Source organism: Pezoporus flaviventris, unplaced genomic scaffold (assembly GCF_033815535.1).
Source record: "Pezoporus flaviventris isolate CSIRO_AGI_PZ_B2104156 unplaced genomic scaffold, CSIRO_AGI_Pfla_v1 ptg000006l, whole genome shotgun sequence".
Classification (NCBI taxonomy): domain Eukaryota; kingdom Metazoa; phylum Chordata; class Aves; order Psittaciformes; family Psittacidae; genus Pezoporus; species Pezoporus flaviventris.
In genome coordinates, this window is record NW_026892554.1 from 1,629,307 (window position 1) to 1,650,091 (window position 20,785).

At 42.9% G+C, this 20,785-nt stretch overlaps 1 protein-coding gene across 4 annotated transcripts in view; it reads right to left on the reverse strand.

Moving 5' to 3' along the window:
- PIAS1 (protein inhibitor of activated STAT 1) overlaps nucleotides 1-20,785 on the reverse strand; it is a 62,002-nt gene that overhangs the window by 21,563 nt on the left and 19,654 nt on the right. For 3 of the 4 annotated variants that reach the window (XM_061446548.1, XM_061446550.1, XM_061446549.1), the window contains exons 2-3: nucleotides 15,146-15,590; nucleotides 581-665 (exon numbers count right to left, since the gene is read on the reverse strand). In XM_061446548.1, the coding sequence (XP_061302532.1) occupies nucleotides 581-665; nucleotides 15,146-15,590 (530 nt within the window). The remainder of the gene's footprint in view (nucleotides 1-580; nucleotides 666-15,145; nucleotides 15,591-20,785) is intronic. The other variant, XM_061446551.1, reaches the window with a different exon arrangement.

Sequence of the window (20,785 nt, forward strand, 5' to 3'; positions counted from 1 at the left end):
CATCCTGTTTACACACAGATTCATCAATACTTTCTCCGAATTTGCTCTAAGTTCAATGAATTTAAACCACACTTTCTGGTATATGCAGTGCATACCACTCATCCCTTCTGGTCAGTCAAATCACCACTCTCAATACACACTAAAAGGTCTACTTTCTATTAGTCAAAGTAAATCAATCAATTGCATTCTGCCTGAGCTCTGTAATTTCTTTTTGCTTTGTATAGCATAAGGAAAATTCTGATGGGTCATCATGAAGTACCATCTTTATAGTGAATAAACACAGAACTTGATAAAGGATCTGACAAAGGGCTGCACGAAGGAGAGCTATGTATTTCTACAACACTTAGTGCAAGAGAAACCTGCCCAATAGTCACTGGACAGTGGTGGTATTTCATTCTCTCTTCCTCATCCCTTTGCTCTCCATCAGCTTATGTATAAAGGAGAAAAGAATTCCTCAGAAGAGGGGATCTACACACACACCTGTGTTCTTTAAGAGCCTGTTTCAAAATGAAAGACAGGATAACCTAGTTCCTTGGCTTATCTCTTTCTATTTAAATGCCATACTACTGATCAGACTCACATTGAACTGCTGATTTGCTGCACTTGCTGTGGCGTCAGTGCAAACGCAAAGCAGGTTTCTCGAAAGCGCTGGCTGTTATCTGAGGCTGGAAGGAAACAAGAGATCATCACTTTAAAAACACCAAATGGAGAATAATTAACAGAACATTTCCTTGCATTCAAGTGTCTATGTATACACACACAGGGTTTAGAGCAAGCCCAACGGTACAACACGCATCTGTTTCTGTAAAGGATTTTAGAGCCAACACGAAAGTTGCCATTTCAACCCTCCTGTAAATAAAAATACAATAAACAAACTCTATATGCATATAAAGCAGGCATTAAAAGAAGTGATACAGATAACAGCAAAGCTGAGACAAATCGGCTCAAGACTTTCTATCAGTCATGGTAACTTAACGCTAAATGTTCTTTGATATCAGATTAAAATAGCCTTAGGAATTGTCATCAATCACTTTTTTATTTCCTTGAACACAAGAGATCATGGATTAGCCTCTGAAAGCAGAGAGTGACGGAGGAGTGCAACACACGGAGTTAAATGCACCAAATATTGAACATGCAAACAACTCATGAGCTACACAAGCATGAAATCTGGTTTTAGAGTCCTTCAGCTCTGTGCCACAGTGCTCCATAGCACATCAAGCACCTGCTGAAAACCAAAGTGATGTTAGATACCTCCCAGATAGTGCTTGTATCTAAATCACATCCCCTCCCCAGGGCTGCGGGCACCACTGCAGTACACAGCCACACACAGTGGCAATGAAAATGGCTTTTCTGACAAACAGAATTACATTTAAAGGAAGAAGCATCTCCCCAGACAACAGTCCAGCACGCTCATCAACACACGCAGTAAAGCTGCGAGAAGCTTGCCATTCCATTTCATTATTCCCAATAATGTCATAAGGTTATGAATAACTAGATTGTGTTTTAAACACTGGGTAAATTCATCATTTTTTGTTTTACTATAATCCACTTCCTGACTCATCCCTGAGTGACAGATGAGTGACTACTTCGGGGTGATACTTCAGAGACTTTGTTAAAAACAGCATGTGGTAGGTTGGAACCAACAATAGAAAAGACACTGACTTGATATAAATATTAACAGCAGCAATCTCACCAGATTACATTTATTTCTTTCTCGTACGACAATGCTGAGAGATCTGTACATTTTATTACATTCTATGCAACAACCACATGCAGTTATCAGTTGCTCCAAAGCCAGATTAATAGATAACACAGACCAAACGGCAACCTCTGTGAAAAACCTATCAAAGGTAGATCTTCTTAAAAGCATTCAGTTCTATAAATGTTTGTATTTTATATGCATATATTTCTTCTTTTCCCCAATAGTAAGTTGTACTGTAATGTCCAAAGCAGCATCCGGGCTGAGGTGCAGCCTCGTGTTACTGTTCAGATGCTCACGCTTACAGTACCCTGCTTCTATTTTTACTTTAATACATTTTCGACTAGACTTCTTCAAGTGAGAACCACGCTGAGCCTCAGACAACTGCCACTTGTGGTATCACAGTGCAGGGATCTGCAGGAAACATAAGCACAATGTATACAATTAACAATGAAAATCCATAACAACATTTGGTCTTCAATACCATTTTGTACCTATTTTTAGTTATAAATGGAAGGCTCAGAACTGTGTACTGTACTCAACAAAAGAATTAGCAAAGTCAATGCACTGCAGACCAGAGAACCAAACGAATTCCAGTTATTCTTTCAGATTTTTACAGGGTTAAATGTGGCCTTATTCTGTTGGGTTTATTCTCCTCCCATGTATTGTTTCTTTACCCTGGAAATTGTCAGCTTTGGCTTTATTAGAAACTTTCTGGAAGGTCTTTGTGACCTTTCGTTGTGCACTCCAACACCTTTAATTAAAGGACAAAGCTGCTGAATGTTTAACTTTCATTTAAAACAATTACCCAAAGATGCTAAACAACAGTTACCAAAAAAGGCCTAGGCCCACATTTCCCAAGCAATCTTTTCCCTGCTTTTCCCAAGCAATCTTTCAACTGCTCATCTTTTTGCTTGCTTTGCTTTCACAGCATCCTCAAGCGGAAGAATCAAGCATGTGATGCAGGCAACAAACAGGAGGAACTGAAAGTCACTGCACAGCAGGAAAACTATGGCATAGGGAATCACAGTGGGACGACTGCCACGACTGGAGTTTTCCTCTATTTGTTACTGGCTGGTATTAATGCGAGATGTATTTTTGTCACACAGTGATGTGTGACCTTGAAAAGTGGGGGTCTAACTTCTATGTTCAGTTTCATCATGCTCTTGCATGATTTACACATTACAACAGCAGAAAATTCAGAAGTACATTCTTCAGGGCTGACATTGGAGCTTTGTAATTCCTGTTTTCTTCAGGAGCTGTGGCTGTAGCACATCTATAAGGCAGTAAATAGCCTCTGCTTGAATCAAAATCTTTACAAAAGAAATAGCCACTTCAAACTCATAGCCATTAATATACCAGAGAAACACTGGTAAGCATTACCAGTATCTGCATTGTGCACATGGCAGTTCATGAAGTTACTCTTAACTAGAATCCACCTAAAATGAAGAAGGTGAGGAGGGAGCTGCTGGAGCTGGGGGAGGCTGGTTGGCTTTAACACTACCAGTTTAGACTAAGAACAAAAAGGCTCCCAACATTTCCTCTTCTGCTGGCTACTAACTTCATAGAATCCCAGACTGGCTTGTGTTGGAAGGGACCTTAAAGCTCATCCAGCTCCAACCGCTGCCACGGGCAGGGACCCCTTCCACTGGAGCAGCTTGCTCCAAGCCCCTGCGTCGAACCTGGCCTTGAACACTGCCAGGGATGGGGCAGCCACAGCTTCTCTAGGCACCCTGCGCCAGCACCTCAGCACCCTCACAGCAAAGAGCTTCTTCCTAATGTCTGATCCAAATCTACCCTCTTCCAGTTTAAAGCCACTCCCCCTTGTACAATCACTACATGGCCTTGTAAAGAGCCACTCTCCAATACCCCTTCTTTTCATATGCACTCATCTTAATAACTGTAAGCCAAAGTCTATGAGCTGATAGATCAGTGGTCTTCAGTGATTGGAGATGTACTTCATCACATGCTGCTTGATGTTTTCTTTGCTGTAAACCAGCATTAATATACACATGCCATGTTGCCAATACATTGCTTTTGTGTACAAGCAATCATTGTGATTACCACGGGAGCATGGCCAAATTGCAAAGAAGGAAGAAACAACTTGTTAATTAAGAAAAGATGATCCAAAAGCCAATCAAAATATTTCAAAACTCTTGACAGATCGAGAAGTAGAGACAGAGAAAGGCAGACAAGAAGCTACCTTACTCTAAACTATGGTCAGGCTCTTCGACTAGCTTTAGGATACAGCTCTAACACCTTGGACGTGTAACTACCAACTGGACAAAGCAAATTTAACCACCAATTGCCCAGCTCAGTGTGTGCTACCACATGTAAGTCTAGCCTTTAGGAACAGGCACATTTCAGACCATTATAAAGATATAATTTTAATCTTTACACTCGGCATGATATTAAGAACTGGCAAGAACAAACTATGCAAGCAACAAACAGAATCAGTTTAACACACGCACAAAAGGACTTGTAAAAGAGGCCAGGAACAACAGTGAAAACACTAGGCTATCACACTGGAAAGCACAGCTAAGTTTTACAAGGCCTGTGGTGGTTAAAGCATTACTTCCATTTTCCAGCTCTCAGCTGAACCCCACCATTGCCACTCTACCACCAACACACCAGGATAACTTCCCACCACCCGTGGCAGGGAACCCACTCCGCAGCAGTACTGGCAACCAGGTGGCCAAAGGAAGGGAGGGCAAAACACACCTACCATTACAAAGGCATGGGAAGTTAATTCAGTTAAATATGGCAAGGAAAAGTCAACAGCATCGTAAAGACTCTTGCCACACTTGAAAACCAACTGCCTGCTGACTTTGCTGCCTCACCTGCTAAAACTAAGGCTGTGAAGGCGTTTGTTATGGGGAGTATGAGGGACACGAAAGGGGCAGGTTAGGGAGGAAGACCTTGTTTGTGCCTCTGAGGCTTGCCTAAGAGGAAGGAGAAATGCAGCAAACCAAGCCAAAAGCATCCTCTAGAAGGGAGATGAAATATGTTTTCTCTTTGTGGTTTTCTCTAATCTGCTCCCACATGGTTTTGCTCAATCTTTTCATACCCGTATCTATTCTTCTTAGATCTATTTATCCTACAAACAATGCACAAGAATTTCAACAAAACACATGAAACAGAGCTAATGTAGCAGCTTCACTATTAAATGCTAAGCTTATCTAGGACTATATAAACTCCTCTACTTCCAAGGACTTCAGACTTCTTAAGGAAGAGACACTGGAAATCTGGAATTTGAGAGTGTAGAAAAGCTAACAGATTTCTATTAGTTCATCTGCTGTATCTGCTGTGTTTAACACCACCAAACAGATCCTGGCAAGTCAAACACATCATCTCCTTTCAAAGTTCTGGAGGATGATTAAAACCAGAAACACACAAATATAGAGTTTTCTACAAGAAAACCGTTTTGATGGCAACCAACGCCCTGCAAACAACTATTATTATTTAACAAAAGGAAGGCAAAAACAGATCTGCAGTTGAAAACTGAGTGGATTAAAATAGACTTTCTAATCTAATAAAGCTGGAATCTAGCCAGGAGAACAGAGTTAATATGAATATTCTTAAAGTTGCCAGGAATGGGTTTGGGGGGTTGGGTTTGGGGCTTTTTTTGTAACTATGAGTTATAAAGTTTTATAACCTGTTCTTCAGCACTCTGCAAATGGTACTGAGGGCTAGTCAGGAGTGGTTCCCAGGCCACGTCCCCTTTGCAACCTCAACAAGGAGGTACAGTGCACTAATGTCTAATGGACTTTTTTTATTTACATATAAAGAACCCAGAGAGAGTCACTGAAGAATAAATGCCACGAATCACAAGCATCACTTTACCTGGCTGCTAAAAACCTGCCTGCATAATTCAGAAATCTGAAAGGGCAGGTTTTGAAAGTATAATAAAAAGGTTTTCAAGCAGACCTGGGTAATTAAATGTGTGTCAACAAGGAGAGTTTCAGACAAGACACATAAAATCCACTTCTCATCTTACCAGAATCACACTGGTTTTGAGGGGGTGCTGGAAGGGGGTGGGCAGAGGGGAGTATCTGCTACTTCTTCATTCATCCATCCTAAATCCAGGAAAGGTAATGAACAAAATCCGCATTTCCTTGTAAACACTTACATACACTCAGTAAGGACCAGCACAAGCTCGGGTCTGCTGTCTCTGCAGGTCCCCAGCGTTAATACAACACAGCCTGCAAAGCCTAAAATGCTGCAGAAACATTACAGAGCAGTTTCTTCCTCACAGCGACTTTTTCTTACCAATTCACTATCACCACGCTTTCCTGCATTATTCCATGCTTACCTCACTCAAGCAACAATCCAAACAGCATATGGGATTGGTATACATTAAGTGAGAGTGACCCAATTATGCAGTGCTGGTTGTATATTTTGTTAAGACATTGCACATGAGTAACGAGTTATCCAAATTTCAGCAAAACCTATTTTAATACATGACAGTAGCGCTCCCAGGACTAAACCACTTAAAATTCTATATGAATGTGCATAGGAATTCTATACATGAGTGTGGATATAGACGATGAATATATTGCTTATATAAGTAATAATGATGCATTAAAAAAACACCATTTCCTCCCAATTTTCTTCTTTATTTTGGAAAAACCTTACAGAGCTGGAGTGAAAAAAGAGCCCAGCTTGAGTGGCTGCATTTTCTACAGCTCTAAAAATATTCTGTTCCACCTCACCAGTACCCAGGCCTAAAAATAGCCACACAATCTTTCTGCGGTAAAATACCTCTTGCTGCCTTGAGAAAAAGCCACTCTCTAAAGTTTCCATTCAACAACAGATACCTTCAAATCTTTAATGAAGCTGATGTTATCGCGTTGTTAAGGTGGTGATGCTTCCAAATGCAATTGCAGCTGACCATCATCCTGCCAATATACAATATAATCTTTTCCATCTATCATCACCAAGCGCAGCTTATTAAAGAATGAAGGGAATGAATTACCTTCTAATACAGAAAGATACTTGGACTAAAATTAAACTTGCACTTTACACGGCAGTAATTACCTAAGTTCAGGCCCTGAGAAAAGCTATCATTGAACTGGCCTCTTACCAGTGATTTCCAATAATAGTGTGTTTATTTCCAAAGGCAAAAATAGTTAAGTAAGAGTATCAGGGCTATAGCAGATTTTTGCTCCGTGCTGTAAAATAAACAGGAGATGTCAAACTGGTTCTTCACTAATGTAATACAGAACATAATTTGATAAGTCAAATTGGTCAAAAATCAGCCAGGAAAACCTAAGCATTGCAGAAGTTGTCAGCCCAACACAACAATAACCCTGCTTATCTTCCCCAGATAGGTAAGATACCTCATGTTGCTGCAGCACAGACATTCTGCTTTTTCTGTTAACAGAAGGCATTGTATCAATTTATGCTCAGTCCTCTTTCAAATAGCACTGCTGAAAATTTCACACATTGCTTCCAAGCTAGACCAAAATCACTGCATGTAGATTAAGGCACAGAAAACATTTACCTTTTTGAAAAGGTAAAATTCAGACAGGCTTTGAATTATGTTCAAATGCAGCAGAAGCCAGGAAATCCATAACACACTAATACACACATACAGCTCCTCATAATATAGTTTGTTCAAAACCTCTTGCATCAATCCTGAACAAGGTTCATTTATACAACTGCTTCTGGAGGTGAGATCAACTGTTGTTGATCCAGTATGTTGTAACAACTCTGCAGAAGCAGACACCAAGCAGAGAGATGGGGGGGAAATGAGAAGACACACCATAATGGGGGATCTGAACATCTCAGGATGCATCATCAGCCCTTTTGAAGCCACCACAACTTATGAAGTTCCTGGGTAATGCAGGCGTTTATACATAAACACTTCCTTTCCATTAACCACAACCTCTGAGCACCAAGCTCCTGCCATCTTCTGGAATCAAGCAGTGGTACCTTTGAAATGACTACCCACCATACCCCAAATGGCCTGCTACCCGTTAAACACACTCGTAGTGTGCAGTACCAGGTTCCTGGAAGACAGGAAAAGCCTCTTGCTAAAGGCCAGAGCAACATCAGAACAGGCTGAAGCTGGACTCTGCACTCTGACCAGCTTCATGCCCAACATCTAAGAGCAGGGCCTGCAGAAGCAGTGGGCTTCGGGAGCTCAGTGGCACCAAGCTCATGTCCAGCACTATGAGAGATCCCAAACTCCCATTTCTGTTTTGTCACCTGCTCACTGTGACACCTCGGCCATTTCACTTCATTTCAACCATTGACCACAATGGATATTGCATGACTTTCAACATGTCAAAACACTTCAAAAGTACCTGAAAGGAAGCTCTGCAGTAAACACACTAATCATTCTTTTCCTTGACAGCAGTGCTTAGCTCTTAACCCACTTCCATGGGTTACAACTTCACTATGCACACACTGAATGACTGTGGAGTGGCAGTGCCACATTCTTCACCTTAAAAGAGATGAAAAACGGACCTCAGGTTCTGGTCAGTGTGCTGCACTTATCACTTGAGATCTTTTCTAGGTTCTGCTCAACTTCAGCGTTACAGTTAACACTCAGAAGGAACAAGCAGAGCTAAACTGGGGGTGGGAAAGGCTGGAAGAAAAGAGATGTGAAGGAGCTTATTTGAAATAGTGCCTAAATATATATATGAAAATAGCCTGGAAATACTCCAAGGGCTACAATTAATGCATAAATATTACATATTTTATAACTGTCGATAATCTGCTGTATAAACAGAAGAGATCCGCTGGAAACTGTGCAATTGGACAGAAATTTAGGTTTGGATTATTGTTTTTGATCAGTCATGTATAAGAGCATCCCTGAAGACCTTCGGTAAGCATTATGGGACAATTTCATGCTGACCTTCCACGCAAGAACACTCCGTGCTCCCAACCCACCTCTGAGAATACATCCACCTACTCCAGCACATCTGTTCCACCATTTTGCCAGAGGGAAGGAACACCACTGGATTCTCTGTACTCAAGTCACTTCATCTCTTTAGGCACCTAAATATATGTCTCAGAACGTAACTGCTGCCATTCAGGCTTGAAAATTTTAGCTTCTCTTCCTAAGAGCACTGGCAGCAGTTAAACACTTCACATGAGTGGCACTAAAAGCTGGCGCTGGCACTGCCACGGCCCTACACAGGGTCTCTGCTTCTAGCATGTTTTTGTTCTCAACAAGAAAGTATCAACTTTCACAATGCTAACAGGAAGGGTAAAATATAAGTTTAAGGTTCATGGCTAGATAAGAGAGTCCCAGGATTAGCACACCCCATATCATCTTTATCTAAAAGCCATCATAAAGGGAGATAAAAGTATCTCTCTAAAAGACTGAGCTACTGAAGACTTCCAAGTTCCAGCAGCATTTCCAACAATTACTAAATGATTTCAACATCTTGGTTGTAAAAATACATATTGCCACAGCAGAGCTTCCTCTCTCACACTATGTGGGCACCACTGCTAGGCCTCAAGCTCTCCAAGCACTCCACAGGGGACACCACGCCAAGCTTAGGTTGGTTCACTGATTATTACAGATTACTCACATGCTTTTGAGTCAACCACGTGGTTTGCTGTAATTCCTTCTACTAAAAGCTTTAATTGGAATTATAGAATACCCTGGGTTGGAAGGGACCCACTGAGCCCAACTGCTTATGAAATTATCAGTTATCAAAAAGACACCCTAATTTGATCATGTAAAGCAAAGTGGCTTCCTGGATCCATTCACATTAGAGCAGCGGTGTCTGAAAACATCCATATCCTGCAAGGTCCTGGAATTTGGGTGATCTCAGTTCTACGCATGAGGAGATTGAGCAATCTGCTAAAGAAAGCAATAATAAATTATACTCCTCTCCTTGCAGCACAAGAGCTACCCAGTTGGTTCAAGCTCTCTCAAAAGAAAAAGACTCTAGACTATGGAAAGATTCCCGATATATGAACTTGAGGCATACCACATGCAAATACAAGTTGAAGCCAAAACAAAGAAACTTAAGTGCACTGTAATTCTAGTTGAGCTGCAGCACATGAACAAGACAGAGCTAATATTTCAGCTGCTTCTTGCACAATTAGAAGCTGTAGAGCCGGAAGTCAGAAAGCTCAAGCCCACATTGAGAATATAGTGTTTTGTTGAACTTCCTCCCCCAAAGTACATTTAGAAAAATAATAAACACAGAAGACAGTAAAAGCGTGACTTTCATCTAAACCGTGGTACACAGCAACAGATCAGCTTGCTGATACAAGGGAGGGAGAAACACTTGCCAAACTAAACCTTTCTAGATTCCACCCTAGATTTCAAAGTGAATTGTTTAATTGTTCAACAGCTGCACCTTGAACTACAGGCACCCTCAAGATTTTAGGCAGATCAGGCACAAGAGCTGTCTTCAAGAAGGCAGCATGTCCAAGTAGCCACGATTGATCACAGTCAAAAAGAGACTCTCAAGGTAAATACAAGTCAGAAGCACAAACACTGGTTGTAAGCACTTCATTCTTGAGGGCGGGCACCAGGGTTGAAATTCTGCTTCCTGAAATCCTGTTAAGAAATTAAACTAAAACCTAACCAGATCAATACAAGCCTCAGAAGAGCCATCAGAAGCTCCTTTCACCCAATGGAGCCAGTCTGGCAGCATGCTACGTGTAAAAGTAATTCTCTGCCTCCCCAAAACACTTGATGTTTGCCTCCTCCTTACCAGGAGCCTGAGACTTTGTCCTGGTTTTGGCTGGGATAGAGTTAAAAATCCCAATTTCCGTGGCTCAGATGCAAGTTTCAATGTTGTTTTCCATATCATTTAAGCCTGAAGCACAGCAAATAAATTCTATGATCACCTGTACGCCGTTCGGACAGCTTTTAGAAGAGCAGTGTAGCCCACAGCCTCTTTAATAATCCTTTAAACTGAAAAGGTTAATTTCCCCTTACAGGTAAGTAAAGGTCCATAATCTAGTTAAAATGGTTTCTGGAACAACTACACAGCTGAAGCAATTAGGAATGCCATGTGCTGTAACAAGAAGTATTTTTAACGTGTTGTTTAACTAATGTCCCTTCCATCCTCATTTGGCAAAATTCTGGTACTCGTTACTCATCTCCTAGCAAGCACATTTCACCACACAAAAGATCTTATCTGTGTGGTAGAAGTTACTCTGAGAAAACCAGCCCTAAGCTTAAAAAGCAACCAAATAGCAGCATCTGTACACGGAGGGCTGAAAATGGGGGAAAATTAGGTGAAACCACAGCTTTGCTTGAGAAACTAACAACCAAAATTCTCCTGTTTAAAGGAGGTCTCAGTTAAAATCAAAAGAGGAGTCACAATAATAAGGCAACTTTCATATATTCCATCAAGGCCAATTGGACAGCTTTTCCTCCAAAACAAAGAGAGCCATCTCAGAACCCTACAATGGTTTCTGTTGGAACACCTTAAAGCTCATTTAGTTCCAACCCCTGCCACGGGCAGGGACCCCTTCCACTGGAGCACCTTGTTCCAAGCCCCTGTGTCCAACCTGGCCTTGAGCACTGCCAGGGATGGGGCAGCCACAGCTTCTCTGGGCACCCTGTGCCAGCGCCTCAGCACCCTCACAGGGAAGAGCTTCTGCCTAAGAGCTCAGCTCAGTCTCCCCTCTGGCAGGTTCAAGCCATTCCCCTTGGCCTGTCGCATCAAATTGTGGTTAACCATGGGGCAGAGAGCTCAGATTTCTCAGTAGCACTGCAAGAGCTCAGTGCAGACTCATCCACCAACATGGATTTTCAGGATACAGAGCTTTCCCAGCTGGCTTCTACACAAAAGCATCCAATGGAGCTGTTTTCTCAATTTTGCAATGAGGATGACTAATAAAATATGGATCAAATTCACTGCTCTACTGAACATGGACAGAATATCTCCCGTCTCAGATAAACAAACCCACTGACAGAGTCCTTGGGAGTAACGAAATCTCTTGTCACTCCCCAACAGCACAGCCAGCAGAACCACAATTGTCAGTATTAGCCACACAACTCTGCAAGAGCTATGCAGGAGTCCTGCACTTGAAAAACACTCAGAAGGAAGCAAGAGACTCTGCAATGTGAGCAGAGTAACAGCAGGAGAAGAGTCCCACCGCCAGCAGGACCCAGCTGCTATTTTCAGTTCTTCAAACAAGAGCAGGTTGAAGTAGCACAGGCTGCGTTTACGAGTTCAACTAGCTGGGCAAGTCTGCTCTTCTGCAAGCTTCCTACTCCCCACTGCAAGTTGCACAGGCTGCTGTAAGACATAGAAAGTTGTACAAGTTAGCCAAGAGCCTTCTAACATTCGCTTGTCACTCATGCTTCAGCCAGCCACGCTCAAGTAAAGCTCCTCAGAGGGTGGTGGCGAGGCGGGCACAGATGGATGCAGCGCTGCACTTCCCCCTTGCCACGAATCCAGTGCGTCGGTTTTAAGCACGGTTCAGAGCAACATTCTGAGGAAGCAAGTGTAAGAAGGTAACATCCATTTCCTCCTTTTGTTCTTGACATTAAAAATAATGGTTAGCTGGTTTAATTTCCTTATCTGTTATTCACATTAGCTTGTGTACTACCCACCTACATGAACTATCTGGGTACAGAACGCATGTTCAAGTGCCCTGCTGTGCAACTCCCTTCCCCAAGGCTTTGTCAGATCGTTGCTTTTCAAATTAATAACCTCTTCTCAACTGGGTAGAAGACTACTGCAGCAAACCTTCCGAGCAATTCCACCTTGACTTGGCAAAGACCAGCGAGAATCACATCCAAAGATGTGCCACGCAATGTCTATCAGGTCATCAGTCTGGTCCTGTGGTGGAGGGAAACAGTAAATTCAGACATTTCTTATCCCTACTGCCTGAGGAATTTGATGGGAAAATGCAGCAGGAGATGCTGAAATGCTGGCCAAGGAGAAGCTGCCAGAGTTTGTAATATGTATCTGCCATTTGAAAACAAAGCCAGGGAGCACAGAAATTTGACATCTGAGGAAACAAACCCATAATGTTTGCAGCAGTGACAAGGATGCCCAAACCATTTGGGGCACTTATTCAACAAATCATTTAAAGCCTTGTTACTTAGAGTAACTGTTTAAATGGAGAAAATTAACACAAGTCTGCTCCACACTTGCATTTGAACTGTATGCACCATTGCTCCCAGTTGTTTTGAATGTGTACAAAGCTGCATATCACTGGTTATGAATCCAATCGGTTTTTTCATTACCATGTATGTATTTATTACTCTAAAATACCTTCGTGACATTTACAGTTAGCAATTTTACAATCTGTAGCAACATTACTTTCCAAAACAAAAGGAAAACCAATCATTCCACAAGGCCAAGTACAAGGTCCTGCACCTGGGTCAGGACAACTCCCAGCACAAACACAGATGAGCAGACAATGGACTAGGAGCAGCCCTGAGGAGGAGGACTTGGGGGTGTTGCTAGATGAGAAGTTCACTGTGACCCAGCTTCAGTGCGCAACTGAGCCCAGAACCAACCCCCGTGTGCTGGGCTGCACCCCCAGAGCATGAGCAGCAGCTGAGGGAGGGGATCCTGCCCCTCTGCTGTGCTCTGGGGAGACCCTCCCTGCAGCTCTGATCCAGCTCTGGGGCAGCAGCCCAAGAGGGACGTGGAGCTGTTGGAGCGAGGCCAGAGGAGGCCATGGAGATGCTGTGGGGGCTGGAGCAGCTCTGCTCTGGAGCCAGGCTGAGAGAGCTGGGCTGGGTCAGCCTGGAGAGGAGAAGGCTCCTTAAGGGGAGACCTGAGAGCAGCTCCAGTGCCTAAAGGGGCTGCAGGAAAGCTGGAGAGGGGCTTGGGACAAGGGCCTGTAGGGGCAGGCCAAGGGGAATGGCTTTAACCTGCCAGAGGGGAGACTGAGATGAGCTCTTAGGCAGAAGCTCTTCCCTGGGAGGGTGTCCCTGCCCATGGCAGGGGGCTGGAGTGGGATGAGCTTTAAGCTCCCTTTCAACCCAAACCATTCTAGGATTCTACATCTGCAGAAAGGAGTCGCATGCTAAACAAAACCCACTAAACCCCTAAATTAACTGAAAGCACAGAGATTGCTTAGAAAGGTATCTGGTTGGAGTTTGAGCCCCTTCCATTTTCTTACTCTGACAGTCAGAGTCCACAAAGGGGGAAAAAATATTCTATTGCTATAAACTCCTCAAGCAATAAGACATGACAGAGTGAATTATGATCTCTTCAATTTGGGGCTGGTTTGTTAGACACGGAACTGACAGCAAAGTGTTTTCACCACATCTAGGAATAAATACATACCATAGTTCCTGCATTGGAATGCCTTACTGGAATTATAGCTTTAAGTACTTATCATGTAAAAGTGATGAAACACATACTGAGTACCTCATTATCCTTACAACCAGCATTGCCTGGAATGCTTACGGACCAATTAAGCTTTAGATTAAAGCTAACCAGACCCAGTATACCTCTTAAAAGAATACCTGAATCAGAAGATGAGATTATCAAAAACTATGTTTTTACCCTCAATTTTTTAGTTGTAACAACACAAAAAAGCATATAAACAACTGTGCAACATGCTTCAGTAAACCTGCAGGCCACCATCACCACACACGTAGCAGGCCTCCCACACCCTGGAGCTGTTCAGACTGTGAGTGTAAAGTACCTGCTCATTTTTGTTTACAAGGGATTTCTTCTGCAAAGGACATTTTTTGCCACTCACCCACCATCTCCCTGGATCTATTCTCACAAAGCTTTTCCTCCCACCAGCTATTCTCACAGTGAATCCCTTCCAGGGTTTCAAAACAGCAGAAGGTTCCAACATGCAAGCAGCCCCCTTCAGAAACCAACAGGACTATTGTATTGAAGCTGGTTTTTAAGGGTATTAAAAGTTAACCACGTTGTTAAGTGCTGTGTGGAGTCAGTGCCAGAAAGAAATCACACGTAGTTATATAATGCTCTGTAAGCATCAGATTATTGTCAGCAGCCACACAAGTGATTTAGACCTTAATACAAAAGACAGTTTAAAGAAAAGTAGCCACAAAGGCAAAAAGTCTTCCTGAACTCAGGAGTTTGGGCTATAATAGATCACAGCAAAGACCCAGCCTGGCAGATTCTTTCCCAGCACAGATGGGATGATTTTGTGGCCTTGATGGATTTGGGGGTATTTTTGCTTGGCTTTTCAATAATTAAACTGTATGGTTTATAAGAACTCCTGAAAGCAGACAGGGTTTTTCTGTTTTGGAGGGGCTGGTTTGTTTCTTGTCAAACTCACCCCTTCAACATAACAGATCTTTGAACCATATTTAGTGGCTCAGCTAAAGCAACTAATGAGTGTTACGTAAGATGTCTCTCCATGTAGAACAATCTGTTCCAAAAGTTACCAAAAATAGCAATTCTCTAAACACTGGTGTGATGCAATATTTAACCAGCTACTGCATTAGCAGCCGAATCCATCCATTACTAGTTAAAAAAATAAAGACTTGAGAGCTTACTACAACATCTGCAACCTTACCTAGGCTGGTAGGTTTTATCAGCTCATCCAACAAGTCATAAAAAGGTAGCTTCTGAAGTTTTATGTCGGGGTGGACAGGGTGGAGCGCAGATGTGAGATGGGGTAGTTCCAGTTCATGTTTAGGTCCCAGAAGCGACACGGGAAGCAACGGTGAGGTGGCAGGGTGGCCATCGTAACTGAGCTGTGGAATAGTAGACGGAGACAAAGCTGCTGGCATGGAGCTCGAGTGGACGCTGGGGATGGATAAGTCTGCAGGAGTCATGATTTTCTGAGGGAACCTTCGCCTATAGAGTTCTTTGATTTTCATTTGTACGGCAGGGCTGCAGCCAGCCTTTAACAAATGCAGTGCTTTCGTGAGGAGTTCGTGTTTCCGTCCGTGCTTGTTCCTCCCCGCGTAACCCAGAAGTACTTGCAGCTCAGACACTCTAAGGCTCATAACCATTTGCTTAAAAGAAACAAAACAGGAAAAAATTAGTATTCAAGCTACAGCATCTTAAACACGGACATCAGAATGTGGCTTAACCCCATCAAGCACACAGGTTTTAAAGGCATACTGCTCTTCCCCCACTGATAATGTGAAATATAATGCAAACCATACTTGTTCATAGATATATCTACTTAGAAAGTCTGTAACGAGCAACTTTTAAAGGGGTTTCCATTTGCCAGACACAATGCAGGACAGGAGAAGAGAAAAGGACAAGTTGCCAGTACACAATAAAGCTTGTAAATGCAATTATTTTCCACTCCTTGTTCTGCTGGCATCTATAATGTTAACAGTTTTTTCACATTGGCAATATCCAAGTCTCCAGTACTTGCAGCTGAAAGCTGTGCCAGTCCTTAACTCTGGAACATTATTTCACTTACAAGTCTTTCCCTCACTTTTAGCCATGCAGCATAACTAATCCACGCAGGTTCAAAGGAAAGGAGATAAATGATTTTAAAGAGAGAGAAAAATTACAATACAATTTGTGCGCAACCCCATATGATTATTACTGAGTTAAAGGAAGCTTCTTCCAATTATGCTTCCTCCTCACATCAGAGCTGCATGTTCTGGATGGGGGAGATGGGCTTTGCCTTCTATTAATTAGCATCTTCATTTACACTGTCTTTTACTGTCCCCCAGTATAGCCTAATGAACCAAACTGGTCTGACTTGTCAACTGCTTCACCTCTTCAGGAAGCAAGACATAAAGTAACCAAAGCAGCAATGGCTTGTGCACAGTGACTGCTTCCTCCCTGGTCCAGCTGAAGCCAAGAGGCAATTTATACACTTAATTTCTACTTTAAAACTTCATTCAGTGCTTGACAGCAGCTCGGTTCACCATCACATGTCTTGTGACACCAGCTCAAGTGGTATTTCTGTAGAATCCTGGACTCCCAAGAAATCACAAGGATATACTTGATACTTGAGGTATATATATTTGGGACCAAACCAGCTAATTCAGCATATCAGGGTTCTGCCATCACTGGAAGCTGAATAACCAAACTAGCACTTGCCTTTGCAAATAACCTTTCAAACAGAGTAAAAATGCCCCCATCCTCTCCAGCTCTCCAAACTGTGCAAAGTATTCACACACACATTACTCAAGTTATTTTCACATTCATTTTTAAACCTGAAGTGCTAATAGTAAGCTGTGCCTGGCTTAGCTAAAGCAGCCCCAAAGCCTCATCGATTCCTCAAACCTCCAGCATCTACATGAGACCTTCCAGGCACAGGTATCCACAGGAGGTATTTCCCTATCCTGAAATAGGTCGTGTTATTTAAAAGCCCTAAATCAGATGATTCATGTATTTGATGAGGTGTGCACCAGGCAGATTTAACTACATTTGCTACAAGATTTCTGCTCTGTTGAGCCACACCAAGAGAAGTGAATGATCTTGCTGCAAATCTCAGCTAAACTTTGCTGCAGCCTAAAGCAAACACTTCGGATACAAGCAGGACTTTGCTGGCATTTTATCCTCCGAATACCCAAGAACATACTTCACACTTTTAACCATGGGTCTGTCATGGAGCTACTAATAAGAACAGAGAAGGTGCTTTTGTCAGAAACAGAGATGTCTTAAAAGAACAAGGTATTTCAGTTAAGATCTGAAGTGTTGACAGCTGAAAGGGAAGTGAAACAAACAGATCTGAAACACGGAAAAACACTATTTATATATTTATAATGCTTTGCAAGCATTTCCTCAACAGAATGAGTAGTTACAGCTGAAGGGCTTAAAGCCTGCTACCATCACCCCGAGAAGTCACTTCCTGAGCAGGCAGAACCTCTCAGAGCTTCACCCTGTTCTTGTTTTGTAATAAACTCCTAGGCCCAGCTTGCAAAAAACCCTGAGGATGAAGAAATCATCGAGCTAACAGAGGAGCTCCTGCTACAGGTTGGATTTTTTTCTGGGATTTAAGGTAGAGATGACTTAGAAATAAGTAGACAGAAAGCAGGGGCCATCCTGCAGCCAGGCTGACAAACCAAAACAAATACATTCCCCAGATCCTCCCACCCTTGTGCATTCCTTACAAAGGAGGACAAGAACAATTCTGTTTGCAGTGTTAAGGGCACTAACAGATACATCGATCAAAACCAGGAGGAAAAAACAGCACTAAAGGCTTGTGGGTTTATTACAGTTTCATACTTCATTGAGAAACCCTTCTTCTGCAAATATAAAGAGACAATGACTTAAACCAGCCCCCCCCCCGACTCATCCATAGGGCTTTGCCAGCGGATCGTGTCAATCAGTGGCTGGGGAAGCAGAGCCCAACAGGCAGCCGCGCTGGGAAAGTCTCTCCTGTCACTGCAACATGAACGTGAGAATTCCTCTCCCCTCCTCCACCACAGTTGTGTTTTATTTGAGGACACAGCCCCAGCTCCATCAGCAGCAGTGCCACTGCCTGGACGAGCACTGCCCAGGCTACGAGCCCTTGGCCTGGGTCACTCTGGTACCCTAATCTTAGAACAGGCAGGGTAATTATAGCAGGAAACAAATCAAGTGCTGTCAAACTCACAGAGTAAATACAGTAAAAAGCTGCAATTTGTGATTTATTTTTTTTGCCCTGTCATATCTCACCTCATCACAATTCACCCCCCCCCAACCCATTGCTGGCTTAGGTGCAGCAGCAAAGCTGAAGGGCAAAGACACAAAATGTTTTTGCTTCAGGAAGTCTTGGGGTTTTTCCCCTGTTGCCTGGAGTAGTAAAAAGATCACTCACAAGCAGTATAGCTGCATCTGAAACAAGCTCCACAACCCACCACAAAGAGCCTGTACCCCAACAACAGCAAATATCCACAATGCAAGTAACTGCCCTTGTCTCTGGCTGTTTATCAGAATTGACAAAATGTGTGGGTTTTGCTTTCCTAACACAAAAGAAATTAACAAAAACACAACTAAAAAAGCCCAACCAAACAAAAATACCAGGATATATACAGCTACCAAGGGCAGAATGAGGAATAGGTTGCAAACTGCAATTACAGGCAACTAGGTGCATGAGAAACTGATGCTATTTGGCTAGGAAAATGTTGACCTACTGACTACTTGATTAACTTCGGTGTGAGAAATGCAGCAAGCCAGTTCCAGACGCAGCAAATCCCAGTATCAACCACTGGGTGTTCTGCTGATGATGTGCATTTTGGTACCTGTCATATCTAGGCAATATCTAAAATTCAAAAAAGAGGGTAAGGACAGTAGAAAACCTGCTTGAAGTGTAAGAGTATGAACAAGCTTTACAGAAACTCAACTTATCTCAATGTAGCACAGAATCTCTCTATTTTGACTCGTTGTAAAGACCTTTCCAGAGCAGGTATCTCATCTATAAACATCCACCTGACATTTCCTGCTCGACAGCACAAAACCAACACATGCTCCTCCACAGAACCAGCATTAGTCACTGGGATTACCAGGCTCATTATGTATCTTCCCCCTGCAGCCCACGTCCCCTTATCCAAGGCTTGCAACCACAGCCCATGCTTCCCAAAGGGAAGTCACCCCATCGTGTGTGTCAGGTCCACAGAAGCAAAGAGCCCAGTTTATTTTCCCACCTCCCAGTTGCTTGTTTCCAAATCTGTGCCTGTTCTCTCCTGCCAGACTGTGTGAACCCACCCATGTGATGCAGCTCATCCTGCAGCCACAGGAGCATCCCCCCACTTCTGCGTGTTGAGGAAACAGCCTCAAGCCATTCATCTGGCAACAAGGACTATTTCCTGCTCCACTCCTCCTTCAGATAACCTATAAGGTTTGGAATAGCTTATGGATGCAAAAGCAATCCATGGGCGGCATCCTACATCATTCACCTACTTCACCCCATGGCTATCCACAGGAAAGGATGTTCTACACACAGCACACTCTCAAAAAAGTTGGTACACTGGTTTTCAAACTAACAGCCATGAAAAGTGAAGTCCCCCAAACCAAAAACTGCATGTAGACACTTAAGAGGTAAGGAAGAACAAGGGAGTTCTCCAGCACATCCACTAAAGGACTATTAAATAAAAAGCATCAGGCTGTAACATCAGTGAATGCTTTGCAGCTCCTGACTCACAGAGTTCTCTCAATAACCAAGCATGTTGGGCTGCAGTAATGTGTCTGTGCCACACTAAAGGACTATGCTGCTTTGGGAATGCTGCTTCGACATTCAGAGTAAATACTTCACCAGGAACTTCAACTTCTAACAGAGCAGCCAACATGAGGAGTCATTTACTTCTGTTTCCCTCTGCAAAGAAAACAGCCAAGATAAAATTTCACTTAAAAAGAACAGTTTTCCACACAAGGCCAGTTATTGCTCCCACCAAGGAAAGCCACTCAGGCCAGGCAGCTTCCTGGCTAGAGAAGTCCAGTTCTTAGCACAGGTTAACAGGTCAGATCAAAGAAAATTGCTTCCAAGAACTGGACCTTGTCTCACTGATCTATGAAGGTTGGGAATTAAGTTTCAAAATATACAAAATCCAACTGTTAGTGCCTCTGGATAAGAAATCCCATTGATAACCCTGCATGGCCTCACTGGCACGTGAATCAGAGAAGTGTGACTAAAGAGACAAGCAGTCAGGCAGAAAACATTCTTTCTAGACTGGAAAATACACAGGGGCTAAAACACTGGTTTGAAATGCAGGAAGACGAGCTGCAAGTCCCACTGCTCAAGAAAGGCACAGATACAGGTATCTGCTGAGATCCAGCACCACAGATGGTGAGCTTTCTCCTTTCTTCCCAGTTTTTGAAGGGAGGGACTTCCCAGAGAGGTAAAAACCAGGCAGCAGCCAGTAATGGACTGCAGGGTCCACAGGAAAGCATAATGGAGAACACTGGAAATTTGTCACTATTAATACCAGCACCACAAGGTTCTGTCTTCAGGCATCTTCATCCAGCAGCAGCAGCATTAACAATCCCAACAACGTAATGAATGCTTTCTAGAAAGAGGATTTCCACATCCCAGTAATCAACCCTGGAATCTATCTGGAGAATTCCAGGTGTTTATGATAACTAGAACCTGTGAGTAAGTTCCAAAACACATCCAAAAGATTTGCCAGTGGAACAAGAAGCTTTTGGCCAGGTACTACACCACATCTTTGTGCCTAAAGCTATACAACAGGTCTTCCACAATTCCATAACCATTAACATGGAAGTTAAAGGGGAAAAAGGAAAAAAAGCACCTCAAACACCA